Source organism: Erythrolamprus reginae, chromosome 1 (genome assembly GCF_031021105.1).
Source record: "Erythrolamprus reginae isolate rEryReg1 chromosome 1, rEryReg1.hap1, whole genome shotgun sequence".
Lineage (NCBI taxonomy): Eukaryota > Metazoa > Chordata > Lepidosauria > Squamata > Dipsadidae > Erythrolamprus > Erythrolamprus reginae.
In genome coordinates this window covers 81151283-81174141 of record NC_091950.1, presented here as the reverse complement: position 1 = coordinate 81174141, position 22859 = coordinate 81151283, and the positions used below count along the sequence as shown (strand labels likewise).

The window sequence follows — 22859 nt, the reverse complement described above, 5'->3', positions numbered from 1 at the left end:
CAAGCATACATACAGACATACCATGCATAAAATTGTAAAGGCCTAGGGGGAAAGGGTATCTCAATTCCCCCATGCCTGGCGGCAGAGGTGGGTTTTAAGTAGCTTATGAAAGGCAAGGAGGGTGGGGGCAATTCTAATCTCTGGGGGGAGTTGGTTCCAGAGGGCCGGAGCTGCCACAGAGAAGGCTCTTCCCCTGGGTCCCGCCAAGCGGCATTGTTTAGTTGATGGGACCTGGAGAAGACCCACTCTGTGGGACCTAACTGGTCGCTGGGATTCCTGCAGCAGAAGGCGGTCCCTGAGATAATTAGTCAGCCAATTCATTCACAACCAATATAGTTGAGTTTCTCCACACAGGCTATATTTTATTATTTGATACTAATAGTCGTTTTATTGAAAGAGTAACTATCATGTAGTGGTCCCATTTATTATATTTTATCCAGTTTATTGGTGTTTCTATTGAAGGAACTTCTTATTTTACTTTTAAGCAAAAACCTATCTTAAGCACTATATGAGCTGCATTCTTTATCTGCAAACCAGAATAAGTGGCCATTAATACTTATATATTAGTCTTGCTTTTAGTGGCAATACTAAAAAAAAGTATTCCTGTTGATGCATCTTGTAAAGAAATATGTGTCTTTTTTTAGTACTTAGGTGTTTTGTGGGAAAGGAGGTGTTATGTCTTTTTTCAAATAATTTTAGTAATTTTCTTGAAGGTTTGTTCAGTTGATTGAATAATAACTATGACGATAAATGTATCCTTTTAAAAATCATTGCTGTTTATTTGATTAGCATATGAATGGAGACTCTTGAAAATAAATGATTGAGATGAGAATAAAAAAGTCAAGGAGTAGTTGTGATGCCTCACAGTTGAATTTTGAAAAAAAGTTTTTGCAGCAGAAGATAATATCTGTAACTCAGGGTTGAATTGGTTGAATTCTTGGTGCTTTCTGAGTTTGGTTGTTTATTTACAGATGCTTCATAGCTATATGAAGCATAGCTTCATAGTGCCTCCATCAGTTGTTGATTATTCTTTACTTCTTAACTAATTATGTTAATTACATGGATTTCAAAGCATGGCATACATATACCGTATTTTTCAGAATATAAGACACACCTTTTTACACCCCCCCCCAAAAAGGGTGAAAACATAGCTGCATCTTACACACTGAATGTAGTCTTACCCAGCCACCCCCACCCTTTGGTCTTTACCTTTTAGTAATTTACCTCCTTGCAGCAAGCAGCCCAGAGGCTGTTTAGCACAAGCTACTGATTATATGCCTCCAAATCCTCAGGTGATTGATTAAAGCTGCAGGCAAGGCCATGTGCTAAAATGAAAGTAGAGCTAAAGCTGCACAGAGGCAAATTGCTGGCAGGGAGAGGCAAGGCAGAATTTTTCTTGTGCTAATCAGACTGTGCTGAAATTGACTGTTTGTTGTTTGCTGCAAAGAGGTAAGTCAGTAACTATAATTGCCTATAGAATGTTCAAATTATTAGACTTATTTTTTAAAGACTGCTTTATTATTGTTCTAGACAACTTAACAAAATGAAGAAGCTTTTTAAAATAAATGCTTGATCTGAAGAGGCCCAGTGCTATTAAATCTTCTTTTAAATAGTAGAGAAAAACTACACTTCCAGAAAGCCATGTCAATTTTAACAGGATCTGTAAAAATATAATCTGAAATGTAGCAGTGGTCCTATTTAAGATAAGGCAGCTGAGTTAAACCCTGACTTAGTCATGTTTGGAATAGATCTGTTTTAATAATTGGGAGGAGTTAGTGTGACTACATTTAAGAAAACTTGCTGGCATTAATATATTTCCATAAGATACATTTCTCCAATTCTTTGCTATTTCTATGCGTCAGACACACATGCCCAGAAATACACAACAAACAGTGTATATAATCTTTGCTGTTTGCTGGGAGACAGAGGCAGATTTGTTTTTTCCTTTTTCTTTCTTTCCCCAAACTAAGGTGTGTCTTATATTCCGGTGCTTCTTATACTCCAAAAAATACAGTAGTTCTATATTGTCTTATAATTTAGATTTTATGAAACTATTTCCCAATAAATATCTTTTTTAAAAAAAATCACAGTATAATTAGTTTAGCTCTAATTAACAGGATCCCTGGGGTCCTTGTATTCTTTCAATTTCTTTTCCTGCAATATATTCTTGCTGAGTTATTGTGTGTATTCTTGCAGATCTACCTTAGAAAAGAAATGCCATGCACACAAACACACATGCCCATAAGCAAAACAAAGTAGAAGAGAGGATATTTAATGTAGAGTTGCCCTAGCAGAAAGCAATATTCAGCCAATATGGGCTAATTTCTTAACCTAAGCGGAGTCAGAATTGGTTGGTATTTGGATCAGAAATTTCCTTAGGATTTTAGGGTTTTTTAGATTGAAAAGTAAAAAAAAGTCCCACAAAGCAGTAGAGGAAATCCATAACATTTCTTAAGTAGTTTATGTAGACATTAGAAAATATACTTGATTCCATTTTTATTTTGGCTCTATCTTATGTTAAAGCTCAATATTCCAACTAACACTGAAATGCTTTAATGTTTTCAGATGCAGATGGAAACTTGTGTAAAAATTTCCAGCTCCTGTCAGTAATTTTAACCATGCATCGACTTATCATCTCCTCTGCTGAGATACTACGAAAACTAATAGATCTATATCCTTTTATATTTTTTTCAATTAATGCCTTAATTGCTGATCTAAAATTATGACAACACAATGATTTGAAAATAATGTTCCAACAATATATATTTTATTTAGATTAGAAAGAGTATGTAATTCTCTCTGTAATTTGTATATATTTAATTAAATAATTGGATCTCAAATATTCTTAATTTTATTTCAATCTATGATTTTGAAAATCTGAACTTCAGTTAGTAAGAACAGACTAAATTTTCATATATATATTGTAATTGTTGTATGCCTGTGTTTCTACTTCTCCCCATCTCCAACCTTGTATTGGAAATATATTCTCCTTGAAAAGTATTTTCCAAGCAGATTTTGTCCGTTTCAAAATGAAAAGTTACTATTCATTTTACATTCTATTTATTGTCCTAGCAGGTATATTGAGGACCCTTAGTGCAAGCTAACATTACATGTACTAGGTCCTTTTTATTTCTGGATTTTAATGACCTGGTTTGCTGTAGCGCTCTTGTAAGCTTTTCCATTTTCCCTACATGATTGTGAATGTATATATTATTGTTTTTAAAGTATAAATAAAATTGGTCCCAATCTTCAAAACAATGAGTAGATTTTTAAAAAACTACTTATCTGGAGGGGCATAAACATGCATAAACACAAACAACTGATTGTGAGCAATCCTATATGACAACCAAAGTATTGAATTTTAGAAAAACAAATTTCAATGAAATGGGGGAATATTTAAATAATAATAATAATAATAATAATAATAATAATAATAATAATTTATTAGATTTGTATGCCGCCCCTCTGAGGACTTGGAGCGGCTCACAATGAATTGTAATGAATTAAAGGGGAGGGATAAAATGGCAGGAGCGAGCACCCAGTGGACTGTATTTAAAAAGGCCATCTTAAAAGCCACTGGACTGTATGTAAGGCAACTATATAAAGGTAAAAGGAAGAATAAACCGCTATGATTTAGCAATTATGTAAGGGCTATAGTCAATGAAAAAAAGGCTGCCTATAGGAGGTATAACGAGTCTGGAAGTATAGCTGATAGAGAGGTGTATAAAATGAGACAGAAGGAGGCGAAACAGATAATATATGCTGCTAAAGCCTCAAAAGAGGAAGAAATTGCCAAATCTGTAAAGAAGGGGGATAATACCTTCTTCAGATATATTAGTGATAGGAAGAAGAAAAACTGCAGCATCACAAATCTTAGTACTGGGGATAATACATTGATGGAAATAAGGAGATCGCTGCCGATTTGAATAGCTACTTCTGTTCAATTTTCTCAGAAGGCAGCTTACAATATAATACTATGGATGGATACAGTGATCCCCCGGTTATTGCGTCCCCGACCATTGCGAACAGGGTAATTTGCGATTTTTCAACCCGGAAGTCAAAATACCATCTACGCATGCGTGCCCTTTTTTTCTATGGGCACGCATGCGTAGATGGCAACCGGGAGATCAGCTGCTGGGCGGCTTCCCTGGGTCTTCCCCCTCTTGCTGGCATCAGCGAGGCGTTTCCCCACCGCCCATGCAAACTCCTCGCTGCCGCTCGCCCGCCCTTCGCCTGCCCACGCCGTTCGCTCCCCCTCTTGCTGGCGGGAGGGCGAGAAGCCCTCCCCAGCACCCGCTCGCCCGCCCTTCACCCTGGCCGCTTCTTCCCAGCGGAGAAATTCCAGCCCCCACCTGGTCCCGCCCGATCTTCCTCCCTGAGGCAGCTCGCCCTCCCATGGCCGCTTCCTCCACCCTCCATCGCAAGCCCTCGCCACCGCAGCCAACGCGCGCTGCGATCTTCAAGCCCGGCTCCTTTCGGCCCAGCATCCCGGGCCAAGCAGCTGCCTTCCGTGACTGAGCCTGGCTGGCCCAGAAGATCGTAGCGCGCGTTGGCTGCAGCGGCGAGCGAAGCCAAGCCGGCAGCAATGTTGCCGCCGCTGCAGCCAACGCGCGCTACGATCTTCCGGGCCAGCCAGGCTCAGTGACGGAAGGCAGCCGCTTGGCCCGGGATGCTGGGCCGAGAGGAGCCGGGCTTGATCCGCTGAGCCTGGCTGGCCCGGAAGATCGTAGCGCGCGTTGGCTGCAGCGGCGGCGACATTGCTGCCGGCTTGGCTTCGCTCGCTCGCCGCTGAGGAGCCGAAGATTGGGTGGCGGCGCGCCTCTTTTAAAACATCGCCGCCGACATGGGGGGCTTGCTAGCACCCCCCCAAACCCGGGTTGGGGGTTCGGGGGGGTGCTAGCGAGCCCCCCATGTCGGCGGCGATGTTTTAAAAGAGCCGCGCCGCCCCCCAATCTTCGGCTCCTCAGCGGCGAGCGAGCGAAGCCAAGCCGGCAGCAATGTCGCCGCCGCTGCAGCCAACGCGCGCTACGATCTTCCGGGCCAGCCAGGCTCAGCGGATCAAGCCCGGCTCCTCTCGGCCCAGCATCCCGGGCCAAGCGGCTGCCTTCCGTCACTGAGCCTGGCTGGCCCGGAAGATCGTAGCGCGCGTTGGCTGCAGTGGCGGAAACATTGCTGCCGGCTTGGCTTCCTCGCTCGCCGCTGAGGAGCCGAAGATTGGGTGGCGGCGCGGCTCTTTTAAAACATCGCCGCCGACATGGGGGGCTTGCTAGCACCCCCCCAAACCCGGGTTGGGGGTTCGGGGGGGTGCTAGCGAGCCCCCCATGTCGGCGGCGATGTTTTAAAAGAGCCGCGCCGGCCCCCAATCTTCGGCTCCTCGCTAGCGCTGCGGAAGTTTAAAACACCATCTGCACATGCGCAGATGGTGTTTTTACTTCCGCAGCGCTACTTCGCGAAAACCCGCTCGTTGCGGGGGGTCCTGGAACGGAACCCTCGCAACGAGCGGGGGATCACTTATAGCATTGCTTCCCACTGTAGGGATTCAGCTCCAGTGATCTCAGAGGCCGATGTCTTAGAAGAACTTGAACGATTAAAGATAAATAAGGCAATGGGTCCAGATGGCATCCACCCCTGAGTTCTTAAAGAACTCAGATATGTGATTGCTACCCCCCTGACTGATTTGTTTAACCAATCCCTTTTAACAGGAGATATTCCTGATGATTGGAGAATGGCCAGTGTTGTGCCTATCTACAAGAAGGGTAGTAGAGAAGTAGCAGGTAACTACAGGCCAGTCAGCTTGACATCAGTTACAGTTAAAATGATGGAGACTCTACTCAAAAAGAGGATAAATCAGCACCTAAAAACCAATAACGTATTGGCTTTATTGAGGGCAAATCATGTCAGACTAATCTCATTGATTTCTTTGACTATATCACAAAGGTGTTGGGTGAAGGTAGTGCTGTGGATATTGCCTATATGGACTTCAGCAAAGCCTTTGATACGGTTCCACATAAAGATCTGAGAGATAAATTAGTGAAGATTGGATTTAATCCCTGGATAATTCAGTGGATTTGCAGCTGGCTGAAGCGTAGATATCAGAAGGTTGTTGTTAATGGCAAGTATTCTGAGCAGAGCCTGGTTACAAGTGGTGTGCCACAAGGGTCTGTTCTGGGTCCTATTCTTTTTAATATGTTTGTGAATGACATAGGGGAAGGTTTGGTAGGGAAGATTTGCCTATTTACCGATGACTCTAAAGTGTACAATAGGGTTGATATTCCTGGAAGTGTCTGTAATATGGCAAATGATTTAGCTTTACTAGATACGTGGCCAAGCGAAACTGCTGTTTAATGTTTCCAAATGTAAAATAATACACTTGGGGAAAAGGAATCCTCAATCTGAGTATTGTATTGGCAGTTCTGTGTTAGCAAAAACTTCAGAAAAGAAGTATTTAGGGGTAGTGATTTCTGACAGTCTCAAAATGGGTGAACAGTTCAGTCAGGCAGTAGGGAAAACAAGTAGAATGCTTGGCTGCATAGCTAGGGGTATAACAAGCAGGAAGAGGGAGATTGTGATCCCGCTGTATGGAGCTTTGGTGAGACCATGTTTGGAATACTGTGTTCAGTTCTGGAGACCTCACCTACAAAAAGATATTGACAAAATTGAACGGGTCCAAAGACGGGCTACAAGAATGGTGGAAGGTCTTAAGCATAAAACGTATCAGGAGAGACTTAATGAACTCAATCTGTATAGTCTGGGGGACAGAAGGAAAAGGGGGGACATGATCGAAACATTTAAATATGTTAAAGGGTTAAATAAGGTTCAGGAGGGAAGTGTTTTTAATAGCAAAGTGAACACAAGAACAAGGGGGCACAATCTGAGATTAGTTGGGAGAAAGATCAGAAGCAATGTGAGAAAATATTATTTTACTGAAAGAGTAGTAGATGCTTGGAACAAACTTCCAGCATATATAAATCCTCAGTAACTGAATTTAAACGTGCCTGGGATATACATATATCCATCCTAAGATAAAATACAGGAAATAGTATAAGGGCAGACTAGATGGACCATGAGGTCTTTTTTTGCCGTCAATCTTCTATGTTTCTATGCAAAACATATCTAAATCAGAGGAATAGATTGTGTTTATTTAAACAAAAATAGGCACTTGGAGTTCATATGTGACCATTAGAACTGTTTTGTACCCCTCCTGATTGTATCATTTAGTTTGGTGACAGAATTGCTGAATTTCAGCAACATGATTTGAGGTCTTTTTCAAATTTTCTGTTAGGTTTGAAGATGGAAGTGGGAAAAGTTTGCCTGTGGAGTATTCTTCTTCTCCCATCTAATAATGATGATGATGATGATGATAATAATAATTTATTAGATTTGCATGCCGCCCCTCTCCAAGGACTAACTTTTTCAAGCCAATACCTCTGGCCAAGAAAGGGAATGAAAAAATAGTTTATGTTTCTTTTGATGAATTATAGCTCTTCGGACACTTAGAAGGCTGAGTTGCTGTGCCAGTGACATACTGTATATTTCTGTGATTATTTTCTTCCACAAATACCTGATTTTTAATTGGTCTTTCTTTTCTATTTGATAGCTCAAATTCCTTTGAATAATTTTCTTCTGGAATTTGCATTCTGGGGACTAAAGTTCCAAAAGACTACTTAATTTTTGTAATAATATCATGGTGATATAGTTTGCATAATGATATAATGATGCAAATTATATAAATCATAGCAAATTATATACTTCCACATTTAATAGATATTTGTGAATAATATTTATATTATTAAAAAATAACATAAAACCTTTTTATGTTCTAATTAAAATGATACATTTTCATTATATGGCACTTAATTTTTAATTTTTCTTTTGTTTTAACATATTTTCCTTAGCATGTACCTACATATATGGGTGCCTTAGAAAATAATTCTTTACTTTGCTGTAAGATATGTTACCTTGTAAGGTGAGAACACATTTATTTATAAGAATTAACCTGTAAAATCTCAGTTTACTAGATCTCAGTGCAATAGATTTCTGTAGCGATTTATATAATTTGCATAATTCAGATTTGCAAATCAAAAATTAGGTAATGTATATTATTTTGTTTCAGCTTGCAGGTTTGTGTATTGATATTTTTGTGCAAATGAGAAAAATTTCTACAATTACATACATATTTAACCAATATATAATTTGCTAGTTTGTGAATCCTTCTTGTGAATACCTTTCATTTTTTTTTGTTTCTGCACATATAGTTGGATATACCTGTACTTGACAGTCTTGGCTCTATACCGGGGTGGATTTTTCCTACTGGATTGGCTGAACCAGTTTATTTATTTATTTATTTATTTGTTGGACTTGTATGCCGCCCCTCTCCGAAGACTCGGGGCGGCTCACAACATGTAAAAACAGTCACAACAATCCAATTAATTAAAATTAACGATTTAAGAAAAGAAACCCCATATGATAACAGACACACACACAAGCATACCATGCATAAATTGACGTGCCCAGGGGAGATGTTTAGTTTCCCCATGCCTGACGACAAAGGTGGGTTTTGAGGAGTTTTCGGAAGGCAGGAAGAGTAGGGGCAGTTCTAATCTCTGGGGGGAGCTGGTTCCAGAGAGCCGGTGCCGCCACAGAGAAGGCTCTTCCCCTGGGACCCGCCAACCGGCATTGTTTGGTTGACGGGACCCGGAGAAGGCCCACTCTGTGGGACCTAATCGGTCGCTGGGATTCGTGCGGCAGGAGGCGGTCTCGGAGATATTCTGGTCCGATGCCATGAAGGGCTTTAAAGGTCATAACCAACACTTTGAATTGTGACCGGAAATTGATCGGCAGCCAATGCAGACTGCGGAGTGTTGGTGAAACATGGGCGTACCTAGGTAAGCCCATGACTGCTCTCGCAGCTGCATTCTGCACGATCTGAAGTTTCCGAACACTTTTCAAAGGTAGCCCCATGTAGAGAGCATTACAGTAGTCGAACCTCGAGGTGATGAGGGCATGAGTGACTGTGAGCAATGAGTCCCGGTCCAGATAGGGCCGCAACTGGTGCACCAGGCGAACCTGGGCAAACGCCCCCCTTGCCACAGCTGAGAGATGGTTTTCTAATGTGAGCTGTGGATCGAGGAGGACGCCCAAGTTGCGGACCCTCTCTGAGGGGGTCAATAATTCCCCCCCCAGGGTGATGGACGGACAGATGGGATTGTCCTTGGGAGGCAGAACCCACAGCCACTCCGTCTTATCCGGGTTGAGTTTGAGTCTGTTGACACCCATCCAGGCCCCGACAGCCTCCAGGCACCGGCACATCACTTCCACCGCTTCGTTGACTGGGCATGGGGTGGAGATGTAAAGCTGGGTATCATCGGCATATTGATGATACCTCACCCCATGTCCTTGGATGATCTCTCCCAGCGGTTGTGTCCCACTGGTGATGTCATGATGATGTCACCGACCTAGTTTGGTTGGTGCTGGTCAATGGGTGCTACCATCTTTTGGGAGGGATTCTTTTCCGAATTTTTTCCTGTTTGGAGGTTTTTTCCTTTGCTGCTGTTTGAAAAAGGGTCCTCCCGCCCGCCCAGTTTATACTTACCTTTATTCCTTCACCTGAAGCACAGCTGCACAGCTGTGTTTCAGGCTGATTATAGCTACTGAGCATGCGCGGAAGCAGAATTGCATGAGGGGACACGTGCATGCTCACTCTGCTCACGCACGCGTGCAAAACATTGCAATGCGAACAGGTGATGAAAGTAAGTGAAACCCACCCCTGCCCTACACATTATGCTTTAGATTGTTACAAATCTAATTTTAAACATACTTAATTGGTACTGAGAATGAGCCAGATAGAAATTTGATAGAGATAAATTTTGTGAAAACCTCCATGAGGTAATACTGTAAGAAATGGAGAGCAGTCATATTTTAGTTGTTAATTCTTTTGAAATCACAGCATTTTTAAATTAAATATATATAAAAAATAGAAAAATGCTCAGTAAATGCAATGCAGTAATATATTTAATTTCAAAAGAGAATATTTCCCATAAATAAGTAGAAGTAGAACTCAAAAGTCTGAAACAACCACAAATTAAGAAGGAATTTGAGGAACACACTGCTAAAAGTGAAAATGACAGGTATCACATTGTGACTCATAAGTAGGAAACAAATCTATTTTTTGCCCAAGTTTTTGAAAGATATCTAATTGATTACATTAAATTAACTCTGTCATTACCTATTTTTTAATGTTACATTCATTTTCAATGCCTTAAGGAAGCACACATATGAAATATATAGGATAATCTTATTTGCGTTAAAACAAATACTATCCTTATGCTCAGCCAGAATTATTGATGAAAGTTTTAATTAGACAAAACAGACCATGAATTTGTGAGATGGTTCATTTTTAACATCCTTCCATCTATTATTTTCTTTACTAGTTTAGTTCCGCTTTTATAGTTTTTAATATTTTAATAATGTTTATATAATGCTTTTTGGTAATGATTATTTTATATTTATTGTTTTATTGAATTGTTGCATGCTGTCCAAAGTTACTTTCCATGACAGGAGCAGTCATATAAACTTGAAAAATAAATAAATAAAATTGTACAGAAAATCAATAAAAAAGAATATATTTTTATAAAGCAGTCTAACACAAATTCTGGCTAGATTATATGTCTCTTTCCACCAAAATAGCTACATTTTTTTTTAAAAAAGAAAGACCCACTCTTTAAAATTGTACCTTTAATATGAGTTCTGGAGAACAATATTAATACTGTTTTTCTAATATCTACCCAGCAAGCATTTACATCTTTAGGGAGAGGCCAGAGTATCATTTTTTTTACCTACATGACAAAGAGCCTCTCTTCCTTGTGAAGATGTGGATTCTAAGTCTACAGTCTGCATAAGGTGATGTTTAGTGGCAATGTTTGAGATCTTTCAGCTAATTATCTATAAAACTGCATTCACAAGTAAATTACCAATTTTGGAAGAAATGACACCAAGGTTTTGAAGAAAATCTGCAATTTACAATTATATATGGTATATAATTGCATATACAATTATGTAATTGCAAGTTTCTTTTTTTGTACACAGATTTTGGGTAAGAGAATTCTGGATCATGTTTAAAACAGATACCAATCTTACAAATACTTTGGAAGAATTTCAGGAATTGATGAAAGCTAATGGTGAGGAGTTACACTGCCGCCTAATTGACACATCTCAAATGTGAGTGTCAATGCCTTAGCATAGAATCCTCAATAAATAATGTATATGGCCATTGGAGTGTGTATGTGTGTGAGAGAGAAACAGAGACAGAGGGTTTGGAAGGAGTTGACTTTTTTTGTATGAAATGACTTCTTCATATTATTAAATGGTAGTGGTTAAAATCTATCTTTTCCTTTTAGTTTGTACTGTATGTAGTAATTACAGGTAGTCCTTGACCTTTAATTATAACCATTTATTTGGTGTATATTTGATGTTGCAATAGCACTGAAAAAAGTAACTTATGACCTTTTTTTCATACTTGTAACTGTTGCAGAATACCCATGGTCACGTAATCAAAACATTGTAGGATGTTTCCAATATAACTAGGAATGCTTTTTATTATTAAAAAAAGTAGTATATTTTTACATTTGTGTTGTAAGCCATCCAGAGTAAAATGAATAAATATTAATCTACACAGACAAGTATTTTTTTCAGTGTGTTGAAAATACAAGCAAAGCAACCTTTATGTGGATAAAATCAGAAAACCCCACAACAGTTACATATTGTATGATTTATGCTTGATTTTAGCTAATTACAGAAATTCATGCTATGAAATAAAATCTATATTCTAGCAATAATATATCTTTCATCTAGTAATACAATCGGATAATGATACCTTGTTAGATAAAAAGAAGCTACAAGTTATAGGCTATTATGGCAGCACTTCTTTTCATTGCTACTATTTGCATGATTTTGAGACAAAAGAATATGCTAGTAAATATTCTTGCAGGTAAAATTTGATTTTCCTTTTTCCTTCTTTGTAAAGAAATGCTCGAGATTGGTCGAGAAAGATAACCCAGAGAATAAAATCTAATAGCAGTAAGAAACGAAAAGTTTCACTGCTCTTTGATCATCTGGAACCAGAGGAGTTGTCAGATCACCTGACCTATCTTGAATTCAAGTCCTTCCGACGAATATCAGTGAGTCAATGACTTTTTATAATTGCAATTATAATTTATAAATAACTTATAAATTATGCAGTTCCTTTGAATAATGCATGTAGTGAGATACATTTGGTATAGAAAGATGAAGGTAATGAAATAATGGTGCCGAAGCGGAATACATTTTCCATCTAATTTTATATTTCTGAGAGCAAGGAAAGAGATTGCGATGAGTGTAAATTGGTGCATGCTTAGTAGTATCCGGTGATCTGTTATACAACTGACACATACAATCCAAAGATGATTAATTCAAATAATTAAAATTCAAATAACCTCAAAGTTTTATAATGGAAGTTATGGAAATTATAGAGAAATTTTTTCTTTTAAAAAGCACACTTCTTAAATATTTTGATTAGAATATAGAATGTAAACAAAAGACACTATTTTTAGAGTCCATTCGTCCATCAAAACTTTGAAGGTGTTGAAAGTATCTCCTTCCCATTTGGTCTTGAATTATCAGTGGTTCAATAAATGCAGTCATATAGGGAACAACAAGTGGTTGGTGTGGGCAAAGTTAGAAAATGCACCATTCAATTGTGTGTATTGTGCGCCTTAAAATTTAGCTGATTGAAACTTGACTGCCCTCTTCCTAATTATCATTCAAATAAAGTTGGAAATAGATCTTTGTTAGCAAATGACACTTACTATGTTTGTATGCTTCAGTACAATTAACTGACATTATTGTTTGGCATGACTGGTTTTCTTCCATTTCTAATTTCTTGTTTAAAAATTTCTAATGATTTAATTTGGAATATACATATATATACTGCTCAAAAAATAAAGGGAACACTCAAATAACATATCCTAGATCTGAATGAATGAAATATTCTCATTGAATACTTTGTTCTGTACAAACTTGAATGTGCACAACAACATGTGAAATTGGTTGTCAATCAGTGTTGCTTCCTAAGTGGACAGTTTGATTTCACAGAAGTTTGATTTACTTGGAGTTATATTGTGTTGTTTAAGTGTTCCCTTTATTTTTTTGAGCAGTGTATATGTATGCATATATGTAGGTATATACACACACATACACACACACCCACACATCGGGATATACTGTATATATAAAGGTTGATTTCGCTTTATGTTGCAGCATATCAATGGTCATGAAATTAAAATATAACTAGAAATACTTTTTATTATTAAAATAAGTAGTATATTTTTAAATTTGTTTTGTAAGCCATCCATAGTAACTTGGATAGTAAGATGGGGAAGCATATCAATTTAATGAATAAATATTAATCCACACAGACAAGTATTTTTTCAGTGTGTTGAAAATACAAGCAAATCAACGTGGATAAAATCAGAAAACCCCACAACAGGTATATATTGTACAATTTATGCTTGATTTTAGCTAATTGCAGAAATTCATGCTATGAAATAAAATCTATATATTACACACACAACACACACAGAATGGTTTAGATGTTATACATATGTTTATATTGTATTATTATTGCTGTGAGCCGCCCCGAGTCTGCGGAGAGGGGCGGCATACAAATCTGATTAAATAAATACCGTATTTTTCGCTCCATAAGACGCAGTTTTTTTCCTCCCAAAGTAGGATGAAAAATCAGCCTCGTCTTATGGAGCGAAGATGCAGGCAGGGAGGGGGGGGGAGGCTGCGAATTCGGAAGCGCCATCCCGCCGGCTGGCTGGCTAGCTGCTGCCTGGCCCACCGTTCCCCGTAAGCTGCGCCCGTGAGCAGGCGTGCACCCCCAAATACACCCGAGCGCTCTTTTCCACGGGCGCGCGCTCCCCATCCCCCTGCCAGCCCGCGGGGAGGTGGGCGGGGGCGGGGAGGTGTGGCAGTAGAAGTAAAGGGAGCCGCGGCCGCCCCTGCCTCCCCACAGTGCCTCCGGCCAAATGCGCCCCTGGCTTCTCCACGCTGCCCTATTGCCCGCCCGATCCGCCTCCTCTCCTCCTCTGCCACCTCCTGCGTTGGGGCGCGATCTGCCTCCTCTCCTCCGCTGCCTCCTCCTGCCTTGGGGCGCAATCTGCCCCCTCTCCAACGTCGCTGCCTTCTGCCTTGGGGCGCGATCCGCCCCCTCTCCTCCGCCTTCTGCCTTGGGGCGCGATCCGGGAGTCCGGGACAGGGTGGCTTTACGCCATGAAGAGAAAACGGCCGACTTTTCCCTGCTGCCGGAGCCGTTTCCTCTTCATGGCGCAAAGCCACACAGTCCCGGACTCCGGGATTGCTCGCCCAAGGCAGGAAGCGGTGGAGGAGGAGAGGGGGCGGATCGCGCCCCAAGGCAGAAGGCGGCGGCGGAGGAGGAGACGGGGCGAATCGCGCCCCAAGGCAGAAGGCAGTCATCTGCCCAGACAGAAAGGAAACAAGAGAGAGAAAGTGAGAAGAAGAGAGAGAAAGAGGGGGAGAGAGAGAGAAAGAGAGAGGGGGAGAGAGAGAAAGAGAGGGAGAGGGAGAAAGAGAGTGGGAGAGGGGGGAGAAATAGCAAGAGAGGGAGAGAGAGAAAGAGAGAGGGAGAGGGGGGAGAGATAGCAAGAGAGAGAGAGAAAGAGAGAGGGAAAGGGGGAGAGAGGGGGGAGAGAAAGAGAGAGGGAGGGAGAGAGAGGAGATAAAGAAAGAGGAGAGAGAGAAAGGAAGAGAAAGAAAGAAAGAGGGATAGAAAGAGAGAGAGAGTGAGAGATGCTCAGTGAGCCTTTCTTTGAAGTTGCCTTTCTTTCTTTCTTTCTTTCTTTCTTTCTTTCTTTCTTTCTTTCTTTCCTTCTTTCTTTTTCTCTCTTGCTCTCTTGCTCTTTCATTCTTTTTTCTTTCTCTTGCTTTCTTTCTCTCCTTCCTTCCCTCATTCCATTTCTTTCATTCCCCCTCTCTATTTTTATTTCTCTTTCATTTTCTTTCTCTCTTTCTTGCTTTCTTTCTTGCTCTTTTTCTTTCTCTCTTTTACCTTCCCTTCCTCTATTTCTTCTTTTCTTTCCCCTTCCTACCTTCTTCCCTCCCTCCCTTCAGTCCTTCCTCTCTTACTCTCCCCTTTCATAAGTTTCCTTGCTTCCTTCCTCTGTTCCTGTCCCTTCCCCCTTTCTTTCTTTCTTTCTTTCTTTCTTTCTTTCTTTCTTTCTTTCTTTCCTTCCTTCCTTTCCTCCCTCCATTTCTTGCTTTCCTTTTCCTTCCTCCCTTCTTCCCTCCCTCACTCCCTTCTTTCACTCCTTCCTCTCTTCCTCTCCCCTTTTTGGCTCAAAATATATTTTTTCTATTTTCCTCCTCTAAAATCTAGGTGCGTCTTATCAGCAGGTGCGTCTTATAGAGCGAAAAATACGGTAAATAAAATAAATATGGCTGCCATGAGTCTTGGTAAACTGTGATTGGATAAATAGAATAGATGATCAGTAATAAGAAAGGAATGAAACATATTGTATTGTAAATCACTACATCTAATAGCTGGTTTGCTGTTAGAAAAAGTGCTTCTACTTATGCAAGGCACAGTATACCCAAATTTGATAAATCGTTTTTCTTGTTTCATTGTGGTCCATATTACATATAGAAGGACAGTATTTCTGGAAAGGGAGGATTGGACTAAGTAGGAATGATTAGCAAAAATTATATGTCTATTGCATAGGTTGAAGGGTTTTCTGCTAGCAATGAATCCTGGCCACTTAACCTATGGCTTCCTTTCATCCTACTATCCCATTGAGATTAAAGCTAATAACAAAATCAGATAATCCAGGAAGCCTGCAGGCACAAAACAAACACAACTGGCCACATTGAGCCCATGAGGAACAACATATTCATTTATAGTGGTTTAAGCCAGAAAAACTAATATTCATCAGGAAAGCAAAAATGGAATAGAATTAGTTTCTAAGCAAGGACAGATCATTTATGAATATTGGTTCTTTATCTCCTTTTGCTTGAAAATGTATAGCTAAACTGCTGCAAAACTGTGGAATCAGGCCCTGATCAAAGAAACAATGTATACTTGTCTCCTCATATGTATGTTTAGCAATTAAGAAAACAAACTGTAAAGGTTGTCACTTAGTCATGTGTCAGTACTTTTTATTTTGAAGTCTTATTTCAGGATTTTTCTCATGTGCTTAATTAAAATATAATGGTCATTATTGGCCACATTCCTATATTGCAAACAGCAATCTATTTACACACAATTGATGTTTAAACTTGTATTTTCCCATTTAGGTTAATGGTTGTTGGCTAAAAACAACAATGCCTTATTTTTTTTTAAAAAAAAAACAGTCTTGATTGCACAGAACAGGTCACTTGGTTGTATAACAGAGTTAATGATGAATGAATGCTAAGATAATTTTTTGTTTACATCATTGACATAGCATTAAGAGATTTTCTAATCAGTTTTCTAGGCTATTGTTTAAATCTGGCTAACTAACTTCCGATTATATTTTAATAACTCTGTTTTGATTTCCATAAACAGGCAGTTCTCTACTTACAACCAATGGTTGCTAAGCGAGACATTTGTTAAATGAACTTTGCCCCATTTTACAATTTTTCTCACCACAGTTGTTAAGTGCATCACAGTATTAAATTTGTAACATGGTTATTAAGTGAATCTGACTTCCTTGTTGACTTTGTTTATCAGAAGGTCACAAAAAGTGATCACATGACCTCCTGACACTGCAACCATCATAAATATGAGTCAGTTGCCAAGTATCTGAATTTTGACCATGTGACCATAAGTTGCTACAATGATCATAAGTGTGAAAAAAGGTCATAAATCACTTTTTTTCAGTGCTGTTAAAACTTTGAACGATCATTAAACAAACTGTTGTAAGTTGAGGACTACCTCCAAAGGTTACATAGAATAATTTAGTGGAAAACTATATTTTTTTAAACTCTGAATTAATGTTTACTTTATCTGAAGTTTCCAGATTATCAAAACTACATCATAAATGGATGTGTGAAGGACAATCCGACAATGGAACGCTCAATCACACTTTGTAACGGTATTTCACAATGGGTACAACTAATGGTATTAAATAGACCAACACCACAGCTTCGAGCTGAAGTATTCATCAAGTTCATTCATGTGGCCCAGGTCAGTTCTATTATGAATTGTTTTCAATTTGTTGTAGTCTTTATTTGTTTATTTAATAATTGGTGCTACATTCAATTCACCATCACCAGCATACCCCTCAAAACTATGAGTGCCTGTTGCTTTAAATGGGGTCATTAGGAGTGCCGCAGTGATCAGTCATTTCCCTTTTTCAACAGGCTTAGCTGGCCTTGCCAGCATTGTTGGGATGGGGGATGAATTTATTTATTTTGTCCAATACACAATAATACACAATGAAGGTAATAGAGGACACCTTCGAGGAAATAGAATTAGAGAAAGAATAGAAGAGAGAGTATAGGATAAAATAATCAATGAGAGAATAGAAGAAAGATATGGGGATAGAAGAGAAGATATATGGGATATAGGAGAGACAATAGAACAGGGGTCGGAAGGCACTCTAGTGCACTTATGCACGCCCCTTACTGACCTCTTAGGAATCTGGAGAGGTCAACCGTGCACAGTCTAAGGGTAAAATGTTGGAGGTTAGGGGATGATACTACAGAGTCCGGTAATGAGTTCCACGCTTCAGCAACTCTATTGCTAAAGTCGTATTTTTTACAGTCAAGTTTGGAGGGGTTAATATTGAGCTTGAATCTGTTATTGATATTGAGTATCGCATTGTGAGAAATGCACAAATACTGCGAAGAAGAAAAAAGTTGGTACCACTGTCCATAGAAATATGGGAAAAGGAAATGGGCAAGATAAACATGCCTGGAGGGGGGCAGAAATCTCTTGCAGCATGTGGCTTGGTTTATATTAAATAACAATGCTAGGTCTGGTTCTTTTATCTTATCAGATCATTTCTCCTGTGGTGGTGGTGGTGGGGAGTCAACATTAAAAAATCTGTAAACTAAAAAAAAAGCATTTATCTAACTCAGAGCAAGTGGGTTAGATAACTGCACAGCAAAATTTTGTTGTTAACATTGAACAAAATATATTTAAAATTGTATTAGGAAAAAGTTCATTTAAATATTATTGAAATAATACTGAGTTCAATTATATTAATCAAAAATACTATATTTTTCATCAAATAATTGTACTGTGTTTTTTTAAATACAGAAACTTCAACAGTTGCAAAATTTCAACACATTAATGGCTGTGATAGGAGGTCTTTGCCACAGTTCCATCTCTAGACTTAAAGAAACTAGTTCTCATGTTCCTCATGACATCTATAAGGTTAGGTGTGCTTTATCATGATTTTTGTTTATTTCACAATATCCGTACTAAAGCAATTTAGAAAGGCACTGGGCAAAGTGAGCCCCAATTTACTTCATTTTGGTAGCAATTCCACTGGAAGAGTCTTTGTTATATATGCACACATGCTGAGATGGTATTTTGTCATTTCACACCTTGGACAACATCTCTGCCATTTTATTATGTATTCCTGTGAATGATTTGCAGAGTTTTAATTAATACCACATCTTTCATCATTAATGTGTTGTCAAAGATTAATACATAATAAATAAAAATATTTAAATATTTAAACTTTTATTATTTTATTGAGCAGTTGGAAATAATGATTAAATTGTACTGGTCAAGTTTGCCACTGAAATTATATTTTCAAAACAGAGATTCTGGTATACAATTGCAAAATGATTCAATATATGTCTCAAATGGCTATACAGTGATCCCCCGGTTATTGCGTCCCCGACCATTGCGAACAGGGTAATTCAACCCTGAAGTCAAAATACCATCTACGCATGCGTGCCCTTTTTTTCTATGGGCACGCATGCGTAGATGGCAACCGGGAGATCAGCTGTTGGGCGGCTTCCCTGGGTCTTCCCCCTCTTGCTGGCATCAGCGAGGAGTTTCCCCCACCGCCCACGCAAACTCCTCGCTGCCGCTCGCCCGCCCTTCGCCTGCCCACGCCGTTTGCTCCCCCTCTTGCTGGCGGGAGGGCGAGAAGCCCTCCCCAGCACCCGCTCGCCCGCCCTTCGCCGCTCGCCCGCCCTTCGCCCTGGCCGCTTCTTCCCAGCGGAGAAATTCCAGCCCCCACCTGGTCCCGCCCGATCCTCCTCCCTGAGGCAGCTCGCCCTCCCATGGCCGCTTCCTCCACCCTCCATCGCAAGCCCTCGACACCGCAGCCAACGCGCGCTGCGATCTTCAAGCCCGGCTCCTTTCGGCCCAGCATCCCGGGCCAAGCGGCTGCCTTCCGTGACTGAGCCTGGCTGGCCCGGAAGATCGTAGCGCGCGTTGGCTGCAGCGGCGGCGACATTTCTGCCGGCTTGGCTTCGCTCGCCGCTGCAGCCAACGCGCGCTACGATCTTCCGGGCCAGCCAGGCTCAGCGGATCAAGCCCGGCTCCTCTCGGCCCAGCATCCCGGGCCAAGCGGCTGCCTTCCGTGACTGAGCCTGGCTGGCCCGGAAGATCGTAGCGCGCGTTGGCTGCAGCGGCGGCGACATTGCTGCCGGCTTGGCTTCGCTCGCTCGCCGCTGAGGAGCCGAAGATTGGGGGGCGGCGCGGCTCTTTTAAAACATCGCCGCCGACATGGGGGGCTTGCTAGCACCCCTCCAAACCCGGGTTGGGGGTTCGGGGGGTGCTAGCGAACCCCCCATGTCGGCGGCGATGTTTTAAAACAGCCGCGCCGCCCCCCAATCTTCGGCTCCTCGCTAGCGCTGCGGAAGTTTAAAACACCATCTGCACATGCGCAGATGGTGTTTTTACTTCCGCAGCGCTACTTCGCGAAAACCCGCTCGTTGCGGGGGGTCCTGGAACGGAACCCTCGCAACGAGCGGGGGATCACTGTAACACTAAGTTTTAATTTAATATCAGAACATGTCATAATGACTCTTTGCAAAGAGGAATTGCAAATTTTTGATTAACTGAATCTGGATAACTGAATTTAATCTTAAATTTGATGACTAAAATTCTAATTCATGAGGCTGATTTTCAATGGACTATAGCAGTGGTTAATTTAAATTGGAAGCAGAGATTTTTAATCACGTCCTTGCAGTTATGTCCAAGTAGGAGAGTTTGTGAATTTATCCTTAGGCTTAATTATTACTGTGTGTTATATAAAAACATGGATGTTATACTTGTGTTTTACTGCAAACTTGCTACAGTAATTTATTATATTATATTAAAGTGATCCCAAATTATGAACAAAGCTGACTGAATTTGCTGTTGGTTTGCTTTTAGATATTCAATGAAATGACTGAATTGCTCTCATCTGGTAGGAACTATGATAATTACAGACGTGCTTATAATGAGTGCAGTAACTTTAAAATTCCTATTCTTGGAGTACACCTGAAAGATTTAATTTCTCTTTATGAAGCTATGCCAGATTACTTGGAAGAAAAAAGAGTTAATATGCACAAATTGTATTCTTTGTACAATCATGTCAATGAATTGATACAGCTGCAAGAGATAGGTCCCCCTCTGGAAGCTAACAAAGATCTTGTCCATCTCCTCACAGTAAGTCACTATATTTATAGGTTGTATTTTATGTAATCTGCTTTTACTTTTTAAAAAGTTAAATCAGTCTGAGCTATATTTAAATATTTTTTTTAAACTTCTTCGAAGGGAATAGGAATGAAAATAAGCCTGCAAAGATTTAAGGCTGGAAAAACTACTTCAGAGGGAGTAAGAATAAAAAAAAAATCTGCAAGCCAGGAAGATTGTTAGCAGCTTGTTAGGGATAAAAAAAAGTTTTTCAGAAGAGGTAGGAATGAAAACAAGCCAGCATAGATTTAGGACTCGGAAAAAAACTTCTTTGGACAGAGTAGGAAGCCAGGAAGACCATTAGCACCTTGTGAAGGATAGAAAAAAAGCTTCAGAAAAGCTACATTTGGAGTATGATGCACCCAAATTTTCAGCCTCTTTTAGGGAAGAAAAAGGTGTGTTTTATACTCCGAAAAATACAGTACTCTTTAGTCTCACTGCTTTGTGAGCCAGCTGCTATTGTAGTTGCTTAGTACTGCAACTCATATTTCTGTAGAATACATTAGTTAGTGCCAGAAATGGTTTTCATTTATTTTGGATTTCTGAAGGTTTAGAATTATAGAAGTCCTAAACTAGTACATTGCTTAACATCCATGTCAGTGGTCCCTCACTGTGAATGTTGAATGGATAGTAGCTGTATAACAGTGTAGCGGATCAGTATAAGAAGCTGGTTCAACATTATTACTACAATGTCTTTGTGCTTTGAACCTTTGAAAACAGATTTGGCAGCATAACATCTGGTACTAAGATCTGAATTGGCTTTAAGACTCTAATCCTAAAAACATTTTTCTAATTATATTTCAGTAAAATGATACCTGCTCCAAATTAATTGTAATCTTCCACAAAGCTAGTGTAAAACTAAGTGAGAGTATAAATACAAATGTTTTATTGTGAAACATGAAATAGGATTTTAATGATTAATATTGCTCTTCTAAAAATACTGTCAATGTTTTTTAAAGCTCAATTCAATGATTGAAATGAATCTACACAATAGTTAACATATAAAATCAGGACATTCCTAGGCTAGGCCAGAGATAATGCTGACTGAACTTTCAGTATTACGATTAATCTAGCCTTTCCTAGCTTGGTACTCTTCAGGTGTATTGTGACCAGAACTCCTAGAATTCAGTAGATTGGGGAGGAATGGTTTACTCTAGCTTCTCCTGTCTCCTTCATCCCCATTCCTGCAATACAGCTATGACAAGCTTCTGGTTTCATTTGAACCTCACTTTAAACTTATCAATAGTGAGTGGAATCATACCATGCTCCTTGGGGGGAAATTGATGAGAGACTTTATATTAGGATTCATACAGATAGCCCTGGACTTACTTGCTTACTCATTCATTCATTCAATTTTTTATGCTACCCTTTGCCTTAGACTCAGGGCGGCACATCAGACACTTGGATAATATGACAATTTTTAGCATCCTGATGACCATTTTATTATGGTTTTGGTAAATATCAGAACTTCTGGTTTTTGGTTAAAAACATGCCTTTGAGGAACAGTTGATTTGCTTAATAACTACAATGTCCACTTTACAATTGTGGATTTTGAATTGAATTTGAATTTATTAGATTTGTATGCCACCCCTCTCCGAGGACTCTTTGCTTAACAATCACTATAAAAAAGGTTTAAAGTCAAGTCAATCATGTAAGACCATTTTATGATTGTCATGATTTATTACTAAAATGGGCATATTCCATTACACTTTTAAATTGATTACACTACATATGGTATCTTATTATTTTATTTAACTGATTCAAACCCTTCTTTTCTCCCTCCTCCTCACGTACTCACAGACACATATAGTTACTGTATTTTTTGGACTATAAGAAGTGAAGGGCTGCAAATTTTTTTACTACCCCACTGTGGGCGTGACTTATTTTTGTGGGTGTGGCTTGCCAGCCATGTGACCAGGTGGGAGTAGCTTGACGATCATGTGATGGGTTGGCTTAAAGGTCTTGTGGTGACCAACTTGACGTCACTCACATCAAGGGTTTGGGTTAGGGTTAGGATGCCTGGCTTCTCCTCGCCTCAAAGAGATACAATTTCCCTATATATTTACTATTACTGAACATCCAAAATATACTGGTTAATTCTATGTATATATGCCATATGTGTACATGCATATAACACACAGGCACACAAAAATATACATTATCTATTATATAAACTGTAAGT

At 39.9% G+C, this 22859-nt stretch overlaps 1 protein-coding gene across 4 annotated transcripts in view; it reads left to right on the top strand.

The window, feature by feature from the left end:
• RASGRP1 (RAS guanyl releasing protein 1) overlaps positions 1-22859 on the top strand; it is a 73620-nt gene that overhangs the window by 28735 nt on the left and 22026 nt on the right. For 2 of the 4 annotated variants that reach the window (XM_070756521.1, XM_070756509.1), the window contains exons 3-9: positions 2566-2671; positions 7907-7966; positions 11086-11217; positions 12023-12176; positions 17045-17218; positions 18296-18412; positions 20375-20650. In XM_070756521.1, coding sequence (XP_070612622.1) covers positions 2566-2671; positions 7907-7966; positions 11086-11217; positions 12023-12176; positions 17045-17218; positions 18296-18412; positions 20375-20650 — 1019 coding nt within the window. Of the gene's footprint in view, positions 1-2565; positions 2676-3086; positions 3169-7895; positions 7967-11085; positions 11218-12022; positions 12177-17044; positions 17219-18295; positions 18413-20374; positions 20651-22859 lie in introns of those variants that run through there. The other 2 variants (XM_070756517.1, XM_070756528.1) reach the window with 2 other exon arrangements.